The 23,049-nt window shown below is 39.5% G+C and overlaps 1 protein-coding gene across 1 annotated transcript in view; it reads right to left on the bottom strand.

Moving 5' to 3' along the window:
- Positions 1–23,049, bottom strand: part of SPATA18 (spermatogenesis associated 18) — a gene marked incomplete at its 5' end in the record, with an annotated part of 30,060 nt that overhangs the window by 5,193 nt on the left and 1,818 nt on the right. Inside the window, 8 exons of the mRNA XM_083368097.1 lie at positions 1,277–1,449; positions 3,436–3,594; positions 5,767–6,004; positions 7,484–7,618; positions 14,177–14,272; positions 19,200–19,318; positions 20,303–20,418; positions 21,174–21,279. Of these exons, the coding sequence (XP_083224223.1) occupies positions 1,277–1,449; positions 3,436–3,594; positions 5,767–6,004; positions 7,484–7,618; positions 14,177–14,272; positions 19,200–19,318; positions 20,303–20,418; positions 21,174–21,279 (1,142 nt within the window). The remainder of the gene's footprint in view (positions 1–1,276; positions 1,450–3,435; positions 3,595–5,766; positions 6,005–7,483; positions 7,619–14,176; positions 14,273–19,199; positions 19,319–20,302; positions 20,419–21,173; positions 21,280–23,049) is intronic.

Genomic DNA, 23,049 nt, shown 5'->3' with positions numbered 1-23,049 from the left:
TCATAGCTTATCTCATCTCATCTCACCTCATCATCATATCTTATCTTATCTCATCATCATATCTTATCATATCTTATCTCATCTCACCTTATCTCATCTCATCTCATCTCACCTCATCATCTTATCTTATCTTATCTTATCATCTTATCTTATCATCTTATAATATCATGTCGTATCTTATCTTATCTCATCTCATCTCGTATCTTCTTATCTCATCATATCATCGTATCTTATCTCATCTCAACTTATCTCATCTCACCTCATCATCTTATCATCTTATCTTATCTCATCTTATCGTATCGTATCATGTCGTATCTTATCTAATCTCATCTCACCTCATCATATCTTATCTTATCTCATCATCATATCTTATCGTATCTTATCTCACCTTATGTCATCTCATCTCACCTCATCATTTTATCTTCTTATCTTATCTCATCATATCTTATCGTATCATATCATATCGTGTCGTGTCGTATCTTATCTCATCTCACCTCATCTTCACATCTTATCTTATCTCATCATCATATCTTATCGTATCTTATCTCATCTCACCTTATCTCATCTCATCTCACCTCATCATCTTATCTTATCTTATCTTATCATCTTATCATCTTATCTTATCTTATCATCTTATCTTATCTTATCTTATCTATCTTATCTTATCTTATCATCATCTTATCTTATCTTCTATCCCTCTGTTAATGCAGCCTAGGACTGCTTTGGCTTTTTTGGCAGCTGCAGCACACGGCTGGCTCATCTTTCAGTGATTGTCCACTAGGACTGCAAGATTCCTCTTCCTGTTACTACTATTGAATCAGGTTCCACCTACTCTATAGCTATACATTTTTTGGGGGGGTGGGGTTGCCTAAGTGGTAAAACCTTATTTTTCTCAGCACTGAATTTCAGTTTGTTAGATAGGGCACAGATGAGTCCACGTCTGTCGAGATCCTTCTGGATCTTGAGCCTGTCTTCTGGGGTGTTGGCTATTCCTGCCAAGGTTGTCTAGGCAAATTTGATGAGTTCTCCTTGTTCCCTCACCTAAATTATTTATGAGGATGTTGAAGAACACTGGGCCTACCACGGAACCTTGCAGTAACCCACTGCATACTTACTTCCTCGTAGATGCAGTTCCCTTAAGGTGTAATACGTTGACTCTGGTTTTTAATTCATCACGTCTCCAATTCAGGGAGACAAATGTGTCTCTGCATCTTTTTGCTTTTTCTTTTTTTTTTCAGATTAGAAATGCAAAACACCCATACTTTGATCCCCTTACTTGTATTCGCTGAACAGCTCTCCATCTGTACCAAAAGCGACGTCAAGGGGAGGATCAAGAGTCTGCATGGAAAAAGCTATCCGGCATAACTCTCGAATTAAACTGCTAATCATGATGAAATCAACTCCTGGAACAGAAATCTTAGGGCTGAGGTTCAGTGCACGGATGACCTCCTGAAAGTAGATAAAATACGTGTGGTTATTCCCTAGAGAAAACTAGTTGGAACTCACAAAAAAATAATATAAAAAATAAAAAATAAATGCAGACAGGCCATTTGAAACTGGAACACAAAATGACAGCGTGACCGGGTTAAGACTAAATGGCTTCCTAAACGTTTGTTTGTTTTTATTTATTTATTTATTTTCAAAATCAAGTCATCCACATGCCGGCGTATGTCACAAACCATGTTGTAATACTTTCCATTTAACTTGACTAAATGAGTCAAATGGTTTACTGCGTACTACTTCACTAAAATGTCCTTTAAGGGATTGACTTAAAGATTTCCTATTGCCAGAGTTATACAGCTGAAGAGGCAATGAAGTCAGACATAGTTAGGAATAGAGATGTTTTCAGAGGTATCTGAAGGGTCAAAAAAGGCAAGATGGCAGCCGTGACCACAGAACTGAAGCCCTGCCCCGTTTCTAATACATCATAAATAAAGGGGTAGGGTTTCAATCACTTGGTTATGGCTGCCATCCTCTTTTGATGCTCCTCTTCCAAATACTCATGGCACACAAACCGTATTTTATTAGAAGAAAAGTACCGTATAATCGTTGTTGTTTAATCCTCAGCCTCAAAGAGCCGTATAATACTGAATGTCATTATGGAATGTATCGCAGACAACCCTGATAACAGAATTAACCTTATGGAGGTCCTGTCAAATACTACTTTATTACCTGCCTAAGATACAGATTTCGAGGTGTACGGATCCCAAGGATCTCGTTGCTCTAACATTTAGACTTGGTGGATTTCTCAAGTTCTCGTGACACCTTTGAGATATAATCGCTGGTGAATACTTCTTCCTCATAGACCAGGGGTAGGCAACCTTGGCTCTTTTATAACTTGTGGACTTCAACTCCCAGAATTCCTGAGCCAGCATGGCTAAGCATGGAAACCTCTCCCTTTCCCCTCAGCATGGCTGGCTGAGGAATTCTGGGAGTTGAAGTCCACGAGTCGTAAAAGAGCCAAGGTTGCCTACCCCTGTCATAGACCAAGCAGATGGTCAGTGTAAGGAACCATTTTGCTAGTCTCCCGCCTGCCACAACTCCTCCATTAAGTTGCTGTACTTCAGGGGTGTCAAACTGGCAGCCCTCGGGGCCCGTTTGCATCACGCATAGGACCTGTCCACCCCGGCTCCACAAAGGCAAAAAAAGACACAATATGTCATGATACATCACGTGACATGATCTATCTTGACACCCATGCTGTACTTCAGCTCTCCTTTGTTTATAAAATAGCTCTGAGGAGTGAGACTGGTGGGAATCTAGCCTAAGTGGAAGAATGTTCTGGAAAAGTTGATGGGAAAATGTATCTAAAGTCTTGGATTGAGTATTGTACATAATTTGGATCCCTTTAGATTGGTTTTAAACGTAATCCAGGACAGAAAAAATATTTGTTACTTTTGTGGGAAATCCTTTGGTCACTTTTAAGTTAGGTAAGACAGGCCCTGATGGTTTTCAACATCTAAATGGAACTGCTGGACAAGGAAAACCGTTAAATTTGCTAATGGATATAACAACGTTAATGATATCCAGTGACCTAATTCTAGCCCAGAGTACCATTTAGATCAGGGGTCTTCAAACTTAGCCCTTTTATGACTTGTGGACTTCAACTCCCAGAATTCCTCAGCCAGGCATGCTACCTGAGGAATTCTGGGAGTTGAAGTCCACAAGTCATAAAAGGGCCAAGTTTGAAGACCCCTGGTTTAGATGTTTCATCAGGATCCATAGTTTCTAGGTAATCAGCAGGTGGAGGCCATGGGTGGGAAAGACTTTGTCAGCCTTGTTCTGGTACTCTTATTGTGGCTCTTCTTGGAAAAGATATCCTGGCAACAATGACTCGTGCTCTCAACCATAAAGTTGTAATGCATGGAATTGTCATTGTAGATTACTTGGAAGCTGCAGTTTATGAAAGCAGCAGTGTTTTATTAGCAGACTTACACTGATGCTGGACTGAACATCATAGAGATCTTCCTGACGAATTATATAATCCATCACCATATCTTCAACTGGTTCTGGCCCTGAATAATTGAGGGACAGTGTCTTTCTAACACGCATTTTGAACTGTCTGAAGGCCTTCTTTGCTGCATAGAAGGACTCCTGCAAAAGAGAGAAGAGCAGTTAAATTTAGATGCCCAGGCAATGCAGATAACCATATCTTATGATAAAATAGCTTATCCAGTTGTCAGTCTGTGCTATGTTAAACTCTGTTAAACTGACGCAATGCTTTAAAAAAATCTAATTAATAATATTTTTTAAAAATGGACAAAAACATATTCGAATCTACGGAACGATGCAAATAGGATGAGTGGCTGCAAAATAGCAAGTATAGATGGTATGTTTATACTGTATATGGAGAAAGAATAAGGACAGTCTTTACATTTACAAGTAATGATCTATATTAAAGTTAACTAAATTAAAATAATCTAATTAACAAAAGGTAAGCACAATGGATGCGCTTCGTTTTTCCAAAATCTTCTAAAGATAAAATATGTCTGTGTCTAGGTTACAAAAATTTGGAGAACCACTAGATGGCAGTACAGATACAGAAAATGTTCCTGCCTGCCTGCTAATGGCCATCTTGATTTTTGCAGCCTAAATACCGGTACTACCATGTTTCCTGAAAAATAAGACCCGGTCTTATTATTATTATTTTTTGCCTCCAAAACACCTTGCAGTGGCAGCATTGATAGCCCTGCCCAGCTGGCCCGCTTCTTCTGCAGCCGAAGAAGGAGCTTCATTCTGCAGCCGAGAATGAAGCTCCGGCCTGCGTTTCACAGTCAGAGGCCTTCTGGAAAGGCCTCTGCAGCCGAGAACTGAGCTATGGATTGAATCCACAGCTCGGTTCTCGGCTGCAGAAACTTTCCGGAAAGGCCTCTGCGAAATGCAGGCCCAGCTCCATTCTCAGCTGCAGAATGAAGCTTCTCCTTCTTGTGAGGAAAGAGTTAATCCATAGAAGGCCTGGCTGCAATGGTAATCTCCACTCCCCCACCCCTTCCCTAGGTTGATTTTTAGGTGTGCGCCTCGCCCTAAAACTAAGGCTTATTTTTGGGGTAAGACTTATATTAGGCCCACCCCCCAAAATCAAGCCAGGGCTTGTTTTGGGGGGTAAGTCTTACTTTCAGGGAAACACAGTATATGGTATTCCAACGGAGGTAGTGTATAGTTTGTAATGAACATATCCAAGCATGCATACTAGTTATTCTTTTTTAGTAGCCAATGCCAGCTATTTGCTTTTTTTAAGAGCTTGTTTCAGGGATTTCATGCACCTGCTAATGACTTCTGAGTTAACTAATCAGAGGAACAAACCATGGATCTTCTTTTAAGGGCACAAGAAAATACAAGTTGCTAAAATAAACTCTTAAAAAAGCCAGAAGTGGCCACTTATAAGTCATCTGGTGGGAGGCTTCATATGCAAATCAATTCGTTCCTCATAAAACATCTCTGTGATAAGCATATTGTTGAACCAATTTCAGATTTCAGTAATGAGACCAGGAGTTCCAACACAGAATGGAATGGAAGAGGAGAGGAGAGGAGAGGGGGAAGGGGAGGGGAAGGGAAAAGGGAAGGGAATGAAAGGAAAGGGAACAAGGGAGGAGAGGAGAATAAAAATGTTATTGTCTCTTTAAATATACACTAATTAGCATTAGCATTAAAATAAAATTCAACTCTCAAAAACAATATCCTTATGCATATACCCACATACACATACATATATGACACAAAATATAAAAGAATACTGCAAACTTAGATGATGGGTGGCATAAGGAACAAAGCTATTACAGAATCTAGTACTTCTGCTATAAATACTGTGCAACCTTCTCCCAGAGGGCAGCAAGAGAAACAGTGAAGTGGTTGTATGGTCTCTAACAATGATTCGAGCTCTAAGCACACAGCACTTATAAGCAGCATCCTGTATACTGGGAAGCGAGTTTCCTATAATCTTCTTGGCTGCCCCTTCTAGCTGAGGCACAGCTGCCACCAAACCAGACAGTGATGCTGTTTGTTAAGACGCTCTCAATCGTGCCTCTGTAAAAAGTGGCCAGGACAGGAGAAAGGTGTGCTCTCCTCATCCGACAGAAGAATTGCACACTGGTTTGCACGCTTCACTAACAATACCGTATGAAGCAAACAAATCAGATCATTAAGTTACCTGTGCCCCCAGATACTTAACACTACTGGCCACCTCAGAAGTTTCTGAGCAGATTATGATCCGTTTGTACTTATCAAATTAATGAGCATGGAATTAAATAGAATATTTCCGTATCATACCACAACAGCTGTATAGATTATTCTCTGCACCACTTCCAGATCATCTGTGTAGCTCCTCAAGAGGGTCTGAGCGTTTAGGCGTTCCTGAGAATAAGCGTCATTGAAACGTTCCACAAGACGAGCGTGGCGTAAAGCATGGTTAAGTCTTCCCCGGCTGGGCGAAAGATTTCGTACTGAAAGTGGACTAGGAGATCTACTTCGGGCAAGTCTTGGAGAAGAAGACCGACTTCGTGCAAGTCTGAAACAGATTTGCCAAATGGCAGGAAGACAAAATCTTTACCGCTACAAACACTTTGCTGCAAATAGTTTAAAAAAAATTGGGATATAATATTATTATTTCTATTGTTCTTAGGAAAACACCTGCTTATTATTGCTTATAAAGTTATGTTAAAGGTCTTGTGCTGGACCAGATTAGCTAGTTTAGGAATTAAGAACTGTGTTAGTATACTTAGCATTTACAGGGTTAATGCTGTATCCTTAGCAGAACTGTATGTAAAAACATTTAGCTTTTAAAGGGTTAAACATTGTTTCCTTAAGAGATGGCTTCTGGGAAATGTAGTCTAGTTCTTAGTTAATCCTATAGCTTATCTAGACAGTGGCAGGAGTTAAAAGTTTATTGCAGGACATCCTGGCTATGCTGCACGCATCTACCAGCATCTGTATCCATGCATAGCTGAGATGGGGAATTATCCCTTTTTACTGTTCTGGCTCCCAGAACCAAAATGCTTTTGTAGCTCCAGAATCCAAAAATTATAACTCAACAAAATGGGTTTAAACAAATTTATTGTCCAGGAACTCTAAGCAGAGACTTACTTTGCAGTAGATTCATCCGGTCATAATCATATCTGTCTATTTTTGTAGGTAAAAAGGGATAATTCCCCATCTCAACTATGCATGATTACAGATGCCGATTGGTGCATGCAGTATGGTTGATTAGACAAAGGCTTTACAACCCTGGCACATAGCCAGGATGTCCTGCAATAAACTTTTAACTCCTCCCAGGATAGATAAGCTATAGGGTTAACTAACAACTAGACTACATTTCCCAGAGGCCATCTCCTAAGGAAACATTTAACCCATTAAAAGCTAAATGTTCTTACATACAGTTCTGCTAAGGATACAGCATTAACCCTGTAAATACTAAATACACTAACACTCTAGTGTTCTACATTTTTTATCAGAATGAGACACTTTACAGCTTTTGAGTCTAGTTCTGACACATCGAATTAGTTTCTTGAATGTTCCCAAATTCAAGAAACGTTTAATATTTTTTTAAAAAAATTATGCTTCAGCAGATGCAATTCTTTCTCTTTGGGGAGAAGATGTTTCATATTGAATTGACAGGCAGGAGTACAGAATTGGAGATTTATGGCCTCTTTCCCCAGATCAAGGAAATATAATAATCCCCAGAGTTGCTCTTCATGGTGAGATGGGCCCTGTATAAATTTAATAAAAAAATAAAAAAATTATAATGAGCTTTTCAGAGCATGGGAAACTGGATAGTGATTGGCAAAATATTCAAGCACAGAGCATCCGAACATTCTTTCTTTATCCAGAAAAGATGTAACCATTTCTCCAGTCCGTCACAGATAGAATAGAAAAAGACCAAGGATCTCTAATTGAACGTAGAAATAGATCTACTTAAAGAAGACCCCCATGAGAAAAGAAGCATGCTTTTTGGCTGTCAGAAGCCGCAAAAAACTTCAAAGCTCTTTACCTGCTTTGCAGAAGAGACTTCTCAGCCCGAAGGATAGCAATTTCATCTTTCAACGTTAGAAGCTGATTCTCATACTCATCCAGCTGTTCCAGATTCTCCAAAGTGCAATCTGATTTTGCCCGAGACGCCTTTAGGCTTAACCACACACACACAAAAAAAATCAGATAAAATGAAATATTGAAATCATGCTCCGCCTTCTGTATCACATTAACATCCACATGGAAAGCTAAAAAGTGGTAAGCAGGAGGAATTCAAGAGTTTCCACTCACAGGGGGCAATTATCCTCAAAATTTAAAGTAAACCTTAACTTAAAAAAAACAAAAAAACCTCTTAGCCGCTAGAAGAAAGCCACGTGGAACTTTCTGCATTCTATTATTAGCTGTAAGATTACAAATACACATTGAGGAATATTGTGGTCTTTAAGGTAAAGGTAAAGGTTCCCCCGCACATGCGTGCTAGTCGTTTCCGACTCTAGGGGCCGGTGCTCATCTCCGTTTCAAAGCCAAAGAGCCAACGCTTGTCCAAGGATGTCTCCGTGGTCATGTGGCCGGCATGACTAGATGCCAAAGGCACACGGAACGCCGTTACCTTCCCACCGTAGTGGTCCCTATTTTTCTACTTGCATTTTTACGTGCTTTCGAACTGCTAGGTTGGCAGAAGCTGGGACAAGTAACAGGCCCTCACTCTGTTACGTGGCACTCGGGATTCGACCCGCCAAACTGCCGACCTTCTGATCGACAAGCTCAGCGTCCTAACCCACTGAGCCACCGCGTCCCTTCTATTGTGGTCTTTAGAGGTATATAAAAAAAACACACAGGGTTCCAATGTACTTCAGTTCCAAAAGTGCTAAGAGAAAGCAGCTAGTCTTCTCAACTGAAAAGATACTACCCTTTTCAATACTAGAGCCCTCCTACTCTGTGGGAAGTCAGCCCCCTCCCCCCCCAGGGAAGGAAATGTTAAAAGGGCAGAAAAATATATTTCCTCAAAGGATCTTAAAGAGGCAGAAAAGCATGCCCAGCTTTCTTAATAGCCCCAAGTCTCCCTCCCTGAAGCAGAAACCAGGTCTGTAGAAATGCAGATGTGATAATCCATTCAGGAAGGTTGGAGGCCCCCAGCTAGAAGCTTAGGAAGTCAAAGACATCCAAAATTGAATGGGAAATAATTTTATAATTTTATGTATGATTGACTTGCGAGGCCGTTGTGTTGTGCAATTAGCTCACATGGTGTAACAGCTGTGAGTTGGGGGGGGAGGCACGAAGGGAGGCTCAGCCAATCTCGATGTAAACATGGTTGCACTTTGACAATAAAGGTTCATTCATTCATTCAATCTACATACCCACCCAAACTCAAAGACAGGACATAATAGGATTAATCCACAGATGCCAAAGGGCACACTCAGACTCAGGTCAAAATACACGACACAGGAAATACAAAGACTCAAACAGGAAGAGGAAACAACCTCAAGAGCCCCAGAGGGTATAAAAACCCTACTCCCTACATGTGGTCTCTCTCTCTTTTCTTCCAGAGCCATCTTCCTGTCTGGTTCTCCTCTTCAATAAACTGAAACCTTCTTTCTAAAGCAGTCACCATGTTGATTATTCCCAGCTTGGATTGAACCATAACGAAGACTTTTCCTTCAACAATATGTATAGATTGTAGCCAGACAGTGGCTAAAGACTCCACAGCACACCTGGTGGAACTGTACATTTTAGAATTCCTTTCATGTGCATGACAATAGTGGCCTCGGGGTTTATTATTTTGCAATTGGCTATTATTGCTCATTGCCTCTCATTCTGCAGCATCTACATACAAAAACCCAAAACATTTAGGTTGCAAACTTAAATAAGCCTAACTAGAAAATAAACCTGAATGAGCACCAGTGTGAATAAGCAGAAGATTCTGGATAAATTTGATTACATTATTAAAAATCAACATGAGGCATTTAAAAAATTTCATACCCTTGTTTAATTGCAGTGTCCTGCAAACAAGTTTAACTTTCCCCACATGTCTTTTGCTGATTTTTCTCTACCCACTTGAATTCAAACTAACCACTGACTATAAAAATTAAAAATAAATATGACCCTGAGTAAATATAATACTGCATACATCACAGAAGCACACAGGTGAACTTGTTCAGAAGATTCAGTACAATGGCCGCTAAAAATTAGTGTGGAATATCATGAACAGAATGTTGTCAAAACTTTCAGCATGCAATCAGCCCCTTGACAACTCAGTGTCACACCCCAATAAACTAACTGTAACCTCTAAAAAATTTGAAAGTCATAAATATCTGAAGATCTATAATAGAAAAACTGTCAGAGATCTCTAAGACAATAACCTTTCCAATTTCATTCAAGCAGTTTACAGGTTTTTTATATGTAAAAAATACAGCACTGCCATCTTTGGAATTAAGCATTTTATAAGCAAGGACAGTCTAATATTAGAAGATAAAGTCTCACTCGGTTTTTTGCTTAACTTCTTGAAAAGTATGAAATTACAGAGCAGGGCAGTAACATTCTTAAGCAGGGGTCTTCAAACTTGGTCTTTTTATGACTTGTGGACTTCAACTCCCAGAATTCCTCAGCCAGCGTGCCTGGCTGAGGAATTCTAGGAGTTGAAGTCCACAAGTCATAAAAGGACCAAGTTTGAAGACCCCCGTAAATCTTAGGCATAAGCAGAGACAATGTGATCCAGGTTTTAACAATAAATGGGTTAGATTTGCCTAGAGAAGAGGCCATAGAAGCAAGATGGCTGTCATACTCGCTTCCGTCCTATTAGGAACCCAAACCTTGTAAAAAAAATATTCCTTCAACAATCAGAAGAGCCTTGTTAAGCCAAGTCAACTACAGTAGAGCTTTTGGCCTAACAGGGAAAGAATCTGATCTTGAAAATTAGGCAGAAAGATCACTTTCCACAAATGAGATTTATTTTTTATTTTTTTGCAAAATCTCTTTCCCCCCCAGTCTCCATGCTTTGTTCTACTCAAAACCATCTCCCTATCTTTGAAGGCTAGTAGGTTTGGCAGTTATGGGGGAGAAGAGGCAAGGAAGTTACTTCTGCCCATCTCCTTCTGTAGGCAGTCATAGGAACCCAAATGCTAATAAGAGTGCAAAAATCATCATAAGCAAATCTCAGCAGTTTAGATGAACAGAGCTTCCATCATCCATTTCCATGGGCAATTCTGGCTACGTTAATGAGATTATCTGGTTTGGATGTGGATTAGCATTTAAATTGGGTATCATCTAATTATTGACTACATTGGAAATCCATTCATTAAGGATTGCTTGTCTGCAAATGAATTACTCTTTCCTCGATAGAAAGAAATCCTTCCTCCATTTTTAGGCATTCAGCATAATGAATTTCAACATCGAGGAGAGCTTATAACAGGGGTCTTCAAACTTGGCCCTTTTATGACTTGTGGACTTCAACTCCCAGAATTCCTCAGCCAGGAGTCGAAGTCCACAAGTCATAAAAGGGCCACGTTTGAAGACCCCTGCACTAGCCCAAGATCACCAAGTCACCTTTCATGGGTAAGGTGGGACTTGAACTCGTGGTCTGCCGCTCTCTAGCCTGGTGCCTTAGCCCCTAGACCAGGGGTAGGCAACCTTGGCTCTTTTATGACTCATGGACTTCAACTCCCAGAATTCCTGAGTCAGCATAGCTGACTCAGGAATTCTGGGAGTTGAAGTCCATGAGTCATAAAAGAGCCAAGGTTGCCTACCTCTGCACTAGACCAAAGTGTCTTGATTATATTGATTGTATAGATTATATTGATGGCTGAGATATTCTGGGAGTTGAAGTCCACAAGTCATAAAAGGACCAAGTTTGAAGACCCCTTGCTTATAATATAGAAGGGAGATAGGAAAGCAGAAATTCTTTATTTGCTTAGAGAAACTAGTGTTATCTTCATACAACTTGGTAGAGACACCTCCATCAATTTCTACTGAGAACTCATTTTTAAAAGTACTCACTTTTAATGATAATTTCAACAAACCAGAACAATATAAATAATTTCTGATGTCCCTTTGGCAGCATATTGACTTGGCTAGCTGTGTTTGGTTATGTACATTCTTTTATGATCGGAACTGATTAAAAATAGGAATCAGAGAGCAAGTAGAATTTTTTTGAAGGAAATTACACAAAAGAATATCTTGATATCTAGGTAACTTATTCATAAATTAAATCATAGGCAAAAATGCAGAGCAGGAGGTTGAAACAATATCCTGGGTGGCCAATCACCAGCAAACTAAAGAATTCCGGCAGAATGACTCATTGATAAGATAGGATTTTGAGATTTAATAAAAACACAAAATTAAGAACTAAAAATTTCAGATGTACCTATTTATGTGTTAAATGTATAACTTGCTCTTTAACCAGGAACTCAGTGCAGTACAGGTAGTCCTCAACGTATGACTACCATCGAGCTGAAAATTTCTGTTGTTAAGCGAGACAATTGTTATGTGGATCCTTTCAGTTGCTAAGTTGGTAATACAGTCGTAAAGTGGATCTTGGCTTCCCCCGTTTCCTGTCAGAAGGTCGCGAAAGGGGATCACGTGACCCTGGGACAGTGCAACCGTCATAAATAGCAGGCCAGCTGCCTCTGAATTTTGATCACATGACCATGAGGACGCTGCAGTGGTTAGGTTATAAGTGTGGAAAATGGAAATGAGTCACTTTTTTCAGTGCCACAGTCGCTAAACGAAAGGTTGTAAGTCAAGGACTACCTGTGTACATTTTTCGTACAATAAAACCTCTGTGAGGTGGCTTGGGCTAAAGCAGGGGTAGGCAACCTTGGCTCTTTTAATGACTCGTGGACTTCAACTCCCAGAATTCCCGAGCTAGCATAGCTCAGCATGGAAACCTCTCCCTTTCCCCTCAGCATTGCTGGCTCAGGAATTCTGGGAGTTGAAGTCCACGAGTCGTAAAAGAGCCAAGGTTGCCTACCCCTGGGTTAATGGTATTTGGTGGGCTTCTCTGGCTGTGGGTGGGACTTAATATCCCCAGGGCCAATCCAACATTTTAACCATTATGCCACATTTGCTCTGTGCCGAAATGGTTCAAACATGGTCAGTTCCCAATGCCAGATAACATCAGAAGCATTCAAAGTCTCATATTGTGTGAACTATAAGCCCTGCTTTTTTTCTTTTTTTTTTTAAAGAGAGGCCTAAAATTTGATATTGTTCGCTTCAATCACGTGAATTTATTCAGGTAATACTCAATAGTTTGGCTCAGGAGTGATAAGCCTATCCATACTATGGCCATTTATCTTAGAATCCAAGCCTGGTATTGGCATTTCCAATTGTAAATTTTATCTATGGTGTCTGTGATCCACATACCTTTACTTCTAAAAAAAAATATGTGCTGCTTTCTGTTGTGATATGTCCATCAACTTTTATTCGTAACTTCTGCTTTCACTGTTAAAATTACAAAGAGGCCTTTTGAAGTTGTTGTGATGTTACAACTTATGGTACATTTCTTCGAGTTTAGTAGTTAGAGGGAAAATTAAGCCACCTTGCCACCTGAAAAAAGTTTAGGCTATCTACTGTCCGTGTGATGTTTTAAACTTCAACCCCCATCAGTCTCAGCCAGCTTAGCCAACGGTAAAGGACTGTGGAACTTGTAGTCCACATGTGGAGAGGATCTGAGTCCTTATTAATAGAGCAGAGCAGCCGAATTACGTACAAAAACCGTGCCCTGTTGTTTGCCAGGAAAATAACGTTTAGAAATGCAATACAGAAGGATCCAATTGTTAGGCATGTTAGGATAAATAAGTAGATATTAAACATTTGAAGAACTTTAGTGAAAAATAACATGAACGAGTGTGTTAAATGTAAATACTGAAACGGAAAAAAGTTAACAAAAACATTACATTTTAAATGCAGAATTAATCTAACTATTCACGCTTTACAAACAAAACAAAAAAACCCCAACAACCTAGAATTCTATCTCAAACTATGCAGAAATAGTTTGGGATTAAGATGATGATATAATGAGATGAAATGAAGATGCTTAAATCTTCAACGTGGATGCTCCGTTATTGGGAGGTTTTCAAGAAAAGATTGGGCAACCATTTGTCCATGAAGGGATAAGGATACCTGGTCTGGGCAGGGGGTTGGACTAGAAGACCTCCAAGTTCCCTTCCTTGAAGAGCCTTGCAATACCAGTTTTCTCTATCTGTTTAGTCAGAGGGGTGTAAATGTAAGGAATATGCCCAAATATGTTTGGCCAATCAAATACAAGCGATACCCTAGGATAGGAACCTAATAAAACTGTGTTAGCTCTACTTAAAGGCCACAGATCACACAACACCTGCTTGTTTGACCTGGTTTCTTTTAATCAATCTAAGATTTGCAGATTGTATTGAGAATTTAAAGTTGAGATTGAGTGTATGTAACCCTGGCACCTTAATTAGTTTAAAACTGTAATGTAACAAGTTGGTCCCTTTATTTCATTCAAGAAGCAAGGCATTGTATATGTTCCTTTTTACATACTGAATATTCAGAAACAGGTACTTCTAAGAAAAGTCATTATTTATATCTGTCCAAAAGCAATTCAGATCAATAAACTATGACCATTATAAGATGTAAAAAATCTAAAACCTTTAGAAAAAAAATCTAAAATTTTGACACCAATAGGAATTGTTATAAATAGCCCTGCATAATAAGGGTTTGTTTTGTTGTTGTTTTTCCTTACTCAGTTTTTAGCTGAACAATTTCATCTTCTGCTGCCAAAAGAGTAGTGGCTGATTTGGTCTTTGTGTCTTCAAGAGCCAGCTGAGCTTTTGTCAGACTGCAAGAGAATTTAATACCCAAAGATTTACCTTTAAATGTAAAGACGCTACTTTTTCTAGTTATGTTCAATGAAACAGGGTGCAGTGTATTGAAAAACTGCCATCCCATTAAACCCCGTGGAAGATGAGAGCTTTGAACAGGCTGACTTAATTTATTAACAGGTAAAGTACCTTATCAAAATCACGACAACTAGTACTACAAAAGTTGCCGTCAACCAAACCCAGATCCGACCCTTTCATGACTTGTGGACTTCAACTCCCAGAAATACTCAGCCAGCAATGCTAGCTGAGGAATTCTGGGAGTTGAAGTCCACAAGTCATACAAGGGCCAAGTTTGAAGCCCCCCTGCTCTATTTTCTGGGGAAAACATCAGAATATAACAATCACATTGACCTTAAATGATTGTTAAGTAGATGCAAGCAAAATATATGAATGGCACAGAGAAGTGTAACTTACATCAGAATTTGAAAAGTCACGAACGTGTAACAAAAGCGCAATAATTTACAAAAATCTTTCATATATTTTCTTTGCAGAAGCTACAATTTGCAATGAATGATATTTGTGTGTATTTCGGAGACTGTAGTTGGATCACAGATGCAAAAGGCAATTTAGGTATCTGTCCATCCACTACCCAGTCGAGGTTAGTGCTGTTTACTCTGTCTTGAAAGCAGCTGTTCCAAATACCACGTAAACGTTATTCATTGTTTGCTTCTCAGAAGCTTTTAAGTGGAAACTCTAGTCTAGGATTATTCCTCGCTGGCTGAGGAATTCTGGGAGTTGAAGTCCACAAGTCATAAAAGGGCCAAGTGTGAAGAACCCTGGACTAAACTATGGATTCTGCCTAAAATGTCAACCCTGATTGATAGTTTGACAACCTATACCTCACACTATTCCCAATTCATTCAGTTGCTTTGATAGGACAGCAAACAAGTTTCCTTCATATGATTATTGAATCCTTCCCAAAGGTCAGTTTGGTAGTCAAATTAGAGTTAAGTAATTCATGTCCTCTCATACAGAGACTATAGTAAAAACAAACTCTACGCTGAGACGGCTCGTTGCAGTTGTTTTCTCTGCTATTATGAAAATGCACTTTTAAAAAGGTGGGAATAATACTGTTGGGAGAGACAGTCTGTAAAACATTCTTGCCATCACATAAACAGGAGGGATAGTCCATTCATTCTCCTGCAGCGACCTTTTATCAGATGCCTTCAAAATAGCTTTTGGAGAGTTAATCTCCACAGCAGAGACTGGACAAGAGGTAGGAAAGGACCATGGCGCGAATAAAAGGTCTCTTTCATAATACTGGATTTCCTTAATTTCTTTAAACACATATCAAGAAAAGAGAGTATATCAAGGTAATTGCAGCATTGACATTTGTACCTGTCGTAATAAAAAAAAAAGACTTGGCAGCTTATTATGTATGTGTTTATAAATCTAAACTGAGGAAAAAATTCATTGTATTTATCCAAAAGTAAGACAATCCTAAGTTTAAAACGAGGGAAGACTGTACAACAGACATGTCAAACACAAGGCCCGGGGGCCAGATCCGGCCCGCGAAGTGGTTTCATGCGGCCCGCGAAGCCATCCTGGAAACAGTGAGGGAACGGCCCCCGCTGCCTTGGCCCTGGCCCAGAGACCCTCTTCCTGCCAGAGACCCTCAGATCTGTCCCACTCCTGCCCAGGCCCCCATAGGCACCCTTGTAGAGCTGGCCACGCCCACCCAGTAGGCCATACACACTCTAGCCACGCCCACTCAATAGGCCACGCCCACCCTGGCCACACCCACCCGGCCCCTTGAGGGCAACTGCAATGCTGATGCGGCCCTCAATGAAATTGAGTTTGACACCCCTGCTGTACAACAACAAAAAAAACCCCGTATCTCAATTATTATATGTTCAAGTAAACAGAACTTCTCATTTTAAATGTAATTTATCTACCTTGATGACCATCTTTACTTTTCACACACACACACACGTACTTTATTTTGGAGTACAATATATGAGTATTTTTCCAGTTTCAAAGAGAAATATTTATACTTTATTTTCCTAACATAAAATATTATTTTAAGATATATGAATCTTTCATATATACCATATAGGCTGACATTCCATTGATCAACCAAAGTAATTCTCAATTACATGCAGGGCAAAACCAAACTCAGATTTTATTCATTGAGCTATTCAATGTCACCTGTGTTAAAAAAAAATCTTGGAAAAGAAAGAAATAGCTCAATAAAGGTTACAAACCACACCTTTTTAAAAAAGCATTTCTTGTTACTTTTTTTTAAAAAAAAAAACTAGGTGCTTGTAAATATTTGTGGTTTTACTTCTAAAATAATTTAAGCCCATATAAATTGATTTATGTTTAGGTCAATTTTGCTCACAGTATAATTCAACATGATTATGAATACAATATGCTTCTACACATAAACAAACATAAATCAACTGTTAATAATTATGGTTGATGTCCAACTCATAATTTATGAGGTTTGCAAGGAAACAAAACATTTTTTCTTCCTTCATATGAAAATAAAAAAAACCATTTTTGTTTCTATTTGAGGGAAAATAAGGAAACAGCCATGTTTTTCTAAGATATCTGAGAACTGCTTTATAGATGCTTATTTTTTTCTATATCTCTAGGTATATAAACCTGTCGTATAAACTTGCTGAGAGGTAGTGGTTGAAGCACTGCGCTAGAAACTGGGCAATCCTGAATTCTAACCCTGCCTTATACATGAAACCAACTGGATGACTTTGAGCCAGCCAGTCTCTCTCAGCCCTAGAAGGAAGGCAATGGCAAACCACTTCCAAAGATGTTGCCAAGAGAATCGGAGGGACTTGTCCAAAAAATCCACAGAAACAAAGGATGACTAAAGACACATCACAATCCCATTAAAAATTTTAACTTCCACAGTCAATGAATACAGTTACGCCAGCTATATAGTAAATACCTTGCATTGTACAATACAATACGATCTACACATGCCAGTTATGTTAAGCAGCCTTTTTTTCATTTGATGTACTGCAGATTGATGGAGATGACAAAAAACAAAGAAGAAGAAGAGAGACAGTTTGGTCTAGTGCAGGGGTCTTCAAACCTGACCCTTTTATGACTTGTGGACTTCAACTCTGGCTGGCTGAGGAATTCTGGGGGTTGAAGTCCACAAGTCATAAAAGGGCCAAGTTTGAAGACCCCTGGTATAGTGGTTAAGGTGCTGGACTAGAAATCAGGTAACTATGAATTCAAGTTCTGCCTTCAATCCGAAAGCTGGCTGGATGACTTTGGGCCCGTCATTCTCTCTGAGTCCATCTCACCTCACAGGTTTGTTGTTGTGAGGAAAATAGGAGGAAGGAGGAGTATTGAATACAAATAATCCTTGATGTACAACCATAACTGAAGCAGAATTTGTTACTAAGGTGGTTAAGTGGATAATGCTTGATTTTATGACTTTTTTGCCATGGTTGTTAAGCAAATCATTGCAGTTGTTAAGTGAATCGACCAAACATTAAGCAAACAAAGCAAAGAAAAGTAAAGAAAAAAGTAAGGTTCTGCATTTAGGCAAGAAAAACCAAATGCACAGGTATAGTATAGGGCAGGGGTATGCAACCTCAGCTCTTTTATGAAGTCCATGAGTCATAAAAGAGCCGAGGTTGCCTACCGCTGGTATAGGGAATACCTTGCTCAGTAGTAGCAACTGTGAGAGGGATCTCAAGAGTCCTAGTAGACAATCACTTAAATATGAGCCAGCCGTGTGCTGCAGCTGCCAAAAAAGCCAACACAGTGCTAGGCTGCATTAACAGAGGGATAGAATCAAGATCAGGTGAAATGTTAATACCACTTTACAATGCCTTGGTACGGCCACACTTGGAACACTGCATCCAGTTTTGGTCACCACGATGTAAAAAAGATGTTGAGATTCCAGAAAGAGTACAGAGAAGAGCAACAAAGATGATAAAGGGAACTGTAGGCTAAATCATATAAGGAATGGTTGCTGGAATTGGGTATGTCTAGTTTAATGAAGAGAAGGACGAGGGGTGACATGATAGCAATGTTCCAATATCTCAGGGGTTGCCCCAAAGAAGAGGGAATCAATCTATTTTCCAAAGCATCTGAAGGCAGGACAAGAAGCAACTGATGGAAACTAATCAAGGAGAGAAGCAACCTGGAACTAAAGAGAAATTTCCTGACAGTAGAACAATTAATCAGTGGAATAACCTGCCTCCAGAAGTGGTGAATGCTCCAACACTGGAAGTTTTTAAAAAGAGACTGGACAGCCATTTATCTGAAATGGTATAGGGTTTCCTGCCTGAGCAGGGGGTTGGACTAGATGACCTCCAAGGTCCCTTCCGACCTTTATTATTATTATTTATTATTATTATTATTATTATTATTATTATTATTATTATTATTATTATTATTATTATTATTATTATTATTATTATTATTAATCTGGCTTTCCCCATTGACTTTGTAAGACCTCTACCGTAGGAAGGTAGCAAATGGCAATCACATGACCATGTAGGGCTGCAACCGTCATAAATACACGCCACTTGCCAAGCACCCAAGTTTTGATCATGTGACTGGAGATTCTGCAATGGTCATAAGTTTGAGGACCAGCTGAAACTAACTTTTTTCAGTGCTGTTGTCACCTTGCTCGCTAAATGAATGGTTGTAAGTCAAAGACTACCTGTATGTTTGCCATCTTGAATTATTTAAAAAAAAACAATAAAGGCAGGATGAAAAAAAATAATTAAAAGCCACCAGAATTCCCAGTTACTAGCAACGTTGGCTGAAAATCCTGCCTGTTGTGTCCCACCGTACCTGGAAGGCCTTTGCTTGTAAACGCCGCTAAGTTATTGGTACATAACAGGATTCAATATTTTCAACTTATAGATTAGGACAAAAAAAAGGAGGATTTTTTCCTACTCTTGTTGCACCAAACTCAGCTGTAACCGGGTGGCACTCAATTCTTTTTCCAGCTGCTCAACTTCAAAGCTCCGAATGCTGCTTAACTCTCTTAGCAGTCTGTCTTTTTCAAGGGATTCCTACAAGCAGATATACACAGTCTAAAAATTATAAACGAAAGAGCATTTCTTCGACAATTTAATATATCCCAGAAATGTTGCGAGAAATTACGCAGATATCTTGAATTACATTCAGTGGTTTAATGCTTAAGGATGGTCAAGCGAAGATTCATATGTTGTGAGGTTGCAAACACAACCACCTCGAGCCTGCCATTGCAACCCCTGACACAGCAACGTCAGAGCATGCATTTCACCCTCTTCACCCAATCACAGCTTGGAGCTAATACACTTGTTTAATCAAAACCATAAATATCTGCAGAGAGGACAGCCAAATGCCTGGGAGAGGAATACAATTGTATGGCAAATATTTGTGGTGGGGGGAAGGATTTTGCTTTCATTGCACTACAAATAGCAGGCTTAGATCACATGATCTTCCTTTAACATAGCTTTTTCTTGTACTTTGACAATAAAGGTTTATTCAAAACGTATTAAGTTCAACAGCATAATTTAGGAACAAGGATATTTCAGTAGTGGCTTTAATGTTTCAGCTGAAGATGTTTAAGGTTTTGGACCTTCTATATGAAATATGCAGCCCACACCATGATGCATATGTAACATTGAAGATATTCAAGCCAGCATAGCTATCAGGCTGAAGAACACTGAACTCAGATAGCCCAGCGCATTTCAGCTAAAATAAATAGCCATGTATAGATTAGATTAACATACACATCTAGCACTTTGAGTAAAGTGCTCACTGACCAAGCAAAAGTCACTTAAAAAGTGACTTTTGCAATGCAGAATCTTTGATAGATCCGTTATAAAATTGTGTTTTCAACAAGGATTTCTCCAGAGATGTGGGTTTTTTGCAATCAATTTCAAATTCTACATTTGAAGTCTGAACACCCAAGCACATTTTTAAAGACTGATGGCAAAAGATACAGTTTCTGAATCAAAACCATGCAAACTTTTATATTGGGAAATATTTTTTTTTAAAAAAAGAATTACCTGTAATACAGAAGAACACGTGTCCAGGGTGCTTCCAGAAGAAGGGCTAGAAAAGCAAGTACCCAACCATGGGAGGAGACGAGATTTTATTATTCCCATACCTTCATAATTGCCACCTGAGTTGATAAATTAAAAATATATATGACAAAATGCTTTAAATGATTGGGTAGGAATCCATTTCAGAAACACATACCATACATGTATGATACATAGGGTTACCCCAAGTGATTAATATAGGCCCCAAGAGTTGATGGGATTATTCAAAGAGTTGATAAAGTGCTAAGAATCGGGGGGGGGGGGCAGTAAAAAATAAAAAAAATAAAATAAAGTCATCATTATTATGTGTGGGCGATCTACAATAAGATTCAGAGTCTAAGACTGGTGGAAAATTCAAGTCCTAATCAAGGACCTAGGACAGGGGTAGGCAACCTCGGCTCTTTTATGACTCATAGACTTCAACTCCCAGAATTCCTGACTCAGGAATTCTGGGAGTTGAAGTCCATGAGTCATAAAAGAGCCGAGGTTGCCTACCCCTGACCTAGGAACAATTAAGGTAGTGCCTAAGGCAGGGGTAGGCAACCTTGGGTCTTTTATGACCTCGGGTAAGGAAATAGGCAGTTTTATTTATTTATTTTTATTTTAATCCCATTTATATCCCGCCCTTCTCCGAAGACTCAGGGCGGCTTACACTCTAAGCACAAATCAATGTGCTTAGCAATAGCCTTCATTCTATGTATATGCCTGCTTATTAGGGCTTTCGCCCCCACCCCAAGTACGGTGGGATTTTTTCTTTGTTTGTAAAAGCAGGGTGTTCAGGTCTGACAAATTCAACATTTCCGGATATCCAGGGAATCCTTTAAGGTAATCTCACCTTCTTGACAAGCTTGATTGAGAATCGAAAACAGCTGTCCCTGAATCGTGGCGTTCAGTTCCATGATTTCGCAGCACAGTGTCAAATTTTTATTACATGAGTTAATCTGAAAATCAAGTAAATGTTCTTGATTAATCCAGTTTTATCCATAGTATTCCTTCACCAGTCATTCTTAGCAAATAGACCAAATCTGAGTCCGAAGTACAATTTTACATCATAAATCACTCCTGCTGAGTAGGAATGACAGGTAAAAGTAAAGGTTCCCCCGCACATGCGTGCCAGTCGTTTCCAACTCTAGGGGCTGGTGTTCATCTCCGCTTCAAAGCCGAAAAGCCAGCGCTTGTCCGAGGACGTCTCCGTGGTCACGTGGCCGGCATGACTAGACACCAAAGGCGCACGGAACGCTGTTACCTTCCCACCGTAGTGGTTCCTATTATTCTACTTGCATTTTTACGTGCTTTCGAACTGCTAGGTTGGCAGAAGCTGGGACGAGTAACAGGCGCTCACTCTGCTACGCGGCACTCGGGATTTGACCCGCCAAACTGCCGACCTTCTGATCGACAGGCTCAACGTCCTAACCCACTGAGCCACCGCGTCCCTTAGGAATGATAAGAGGTATATAATTATAACTAATGTGGGGAAAGTTTTTTCCCCTTCCTTTTGGCCATACTGATCGTAAGAAAGTTTTCCTTGGTTACTCATAGACTACCTGGCCCATAGAACTGTATGCACTGTTTATCATAATAAACCAAGGATTAAGATGTGAACCACACTGTCATAACAGAGTATAGTAGAGAGAAAAAATCAGTCTACATTCACACTAATTAATTTCATTAGCAAATAAAACTATTTTCCAAATACGATATGTTATTTTTCAGTTACTCCATGTGCTTCTACATAATGCATAAAAAGGGAGAATATTTTTTTTGCTCCCAGCACATTTGGAACTGGGTTAGGCATACTCAAAAATGGTGCTTTATGAGACTCCCTCATTCATAAAATGACTAACTTTGTGGATTTCAAAGGCTTTATTGATGCAAAGTTTGTGCTTTTCTTCCCATTGACCTATAATTATTAAACAATCAAATGGGACAGGAAAGCTGGTGGGAATCAAGTGAAGTGGGACATACCGTATGTAGGTTCTTACATAAAACATTAAATCAGGAATAATGTTTTTGCATCCAGAGAAACTGGGAAAAGATTTATGATCTACACAGTCTATTGGAACATGGTTTCACGAGGAGCAATGTTAGGCTTCATTCAGACCCGACTGCACCATCAAATGATGACTGGCATGTGTGAACGAGCCATAGTAGATAAAGCTTCACAAACTCTGAACTCTTCACAGCGTAATGGTTGTCATTTTCAACAGGCCAAACTCGGACCTCTCAAACCGCAGACACAATTAGGCAGGGGTAAACATATCCTTAATTTCGAATTACCTCCAGCTCATCTTAGTGCATTTAAAGAAAGTATATGGAGAACTCATTTCAAAAAATAACAAACGCATCCCAAACCTAGATACACAGTATAAATCCAGAAGCCTGAAATGGTACTGATATTCATCAATAAAAATATTAAAATGCTACTAAGAGGAAAGAGTGAGTAGGTCCTGGTAGACACAGATTGTCATAAGGCTCTTACAGTCAATCTCTGAAGACGGATTACAGCTAATTGTAATAGAGATTGCAGATGTTGCAAAAACCATTTACTATTTACTTCCAGGGATAGAGCTAGTTTGGACTTGTGGTTAAGGTGCCAGGCTAGAAACCAGGAGACTGTGAGTTCTAGTCCCCTCAGGCATAAAAGATGGTTGGGTAACTTTGGGCCAGTCACTCTTGCTCAGCCCAACCCACCTCACAACTTTGTCGTTGTG

This window comes from Vipera ursinii (assembly GCF_947247035.1).
Source record: "Vipera ursinii genome assembly, chromosome: 7".
Classification (NCBI taxonomy): domain Eukaryota; kingdom Metazoa; phylum Chordata; class Lepidosauria; order Squamata; family Viperidae; genus Vipera; species Vipera ursinii.
The sequence above is the reverse complement of the archived record's forward strand: the minus strand, read 5'-3'. Positions and strand labels throughout refer to the sequence as shown.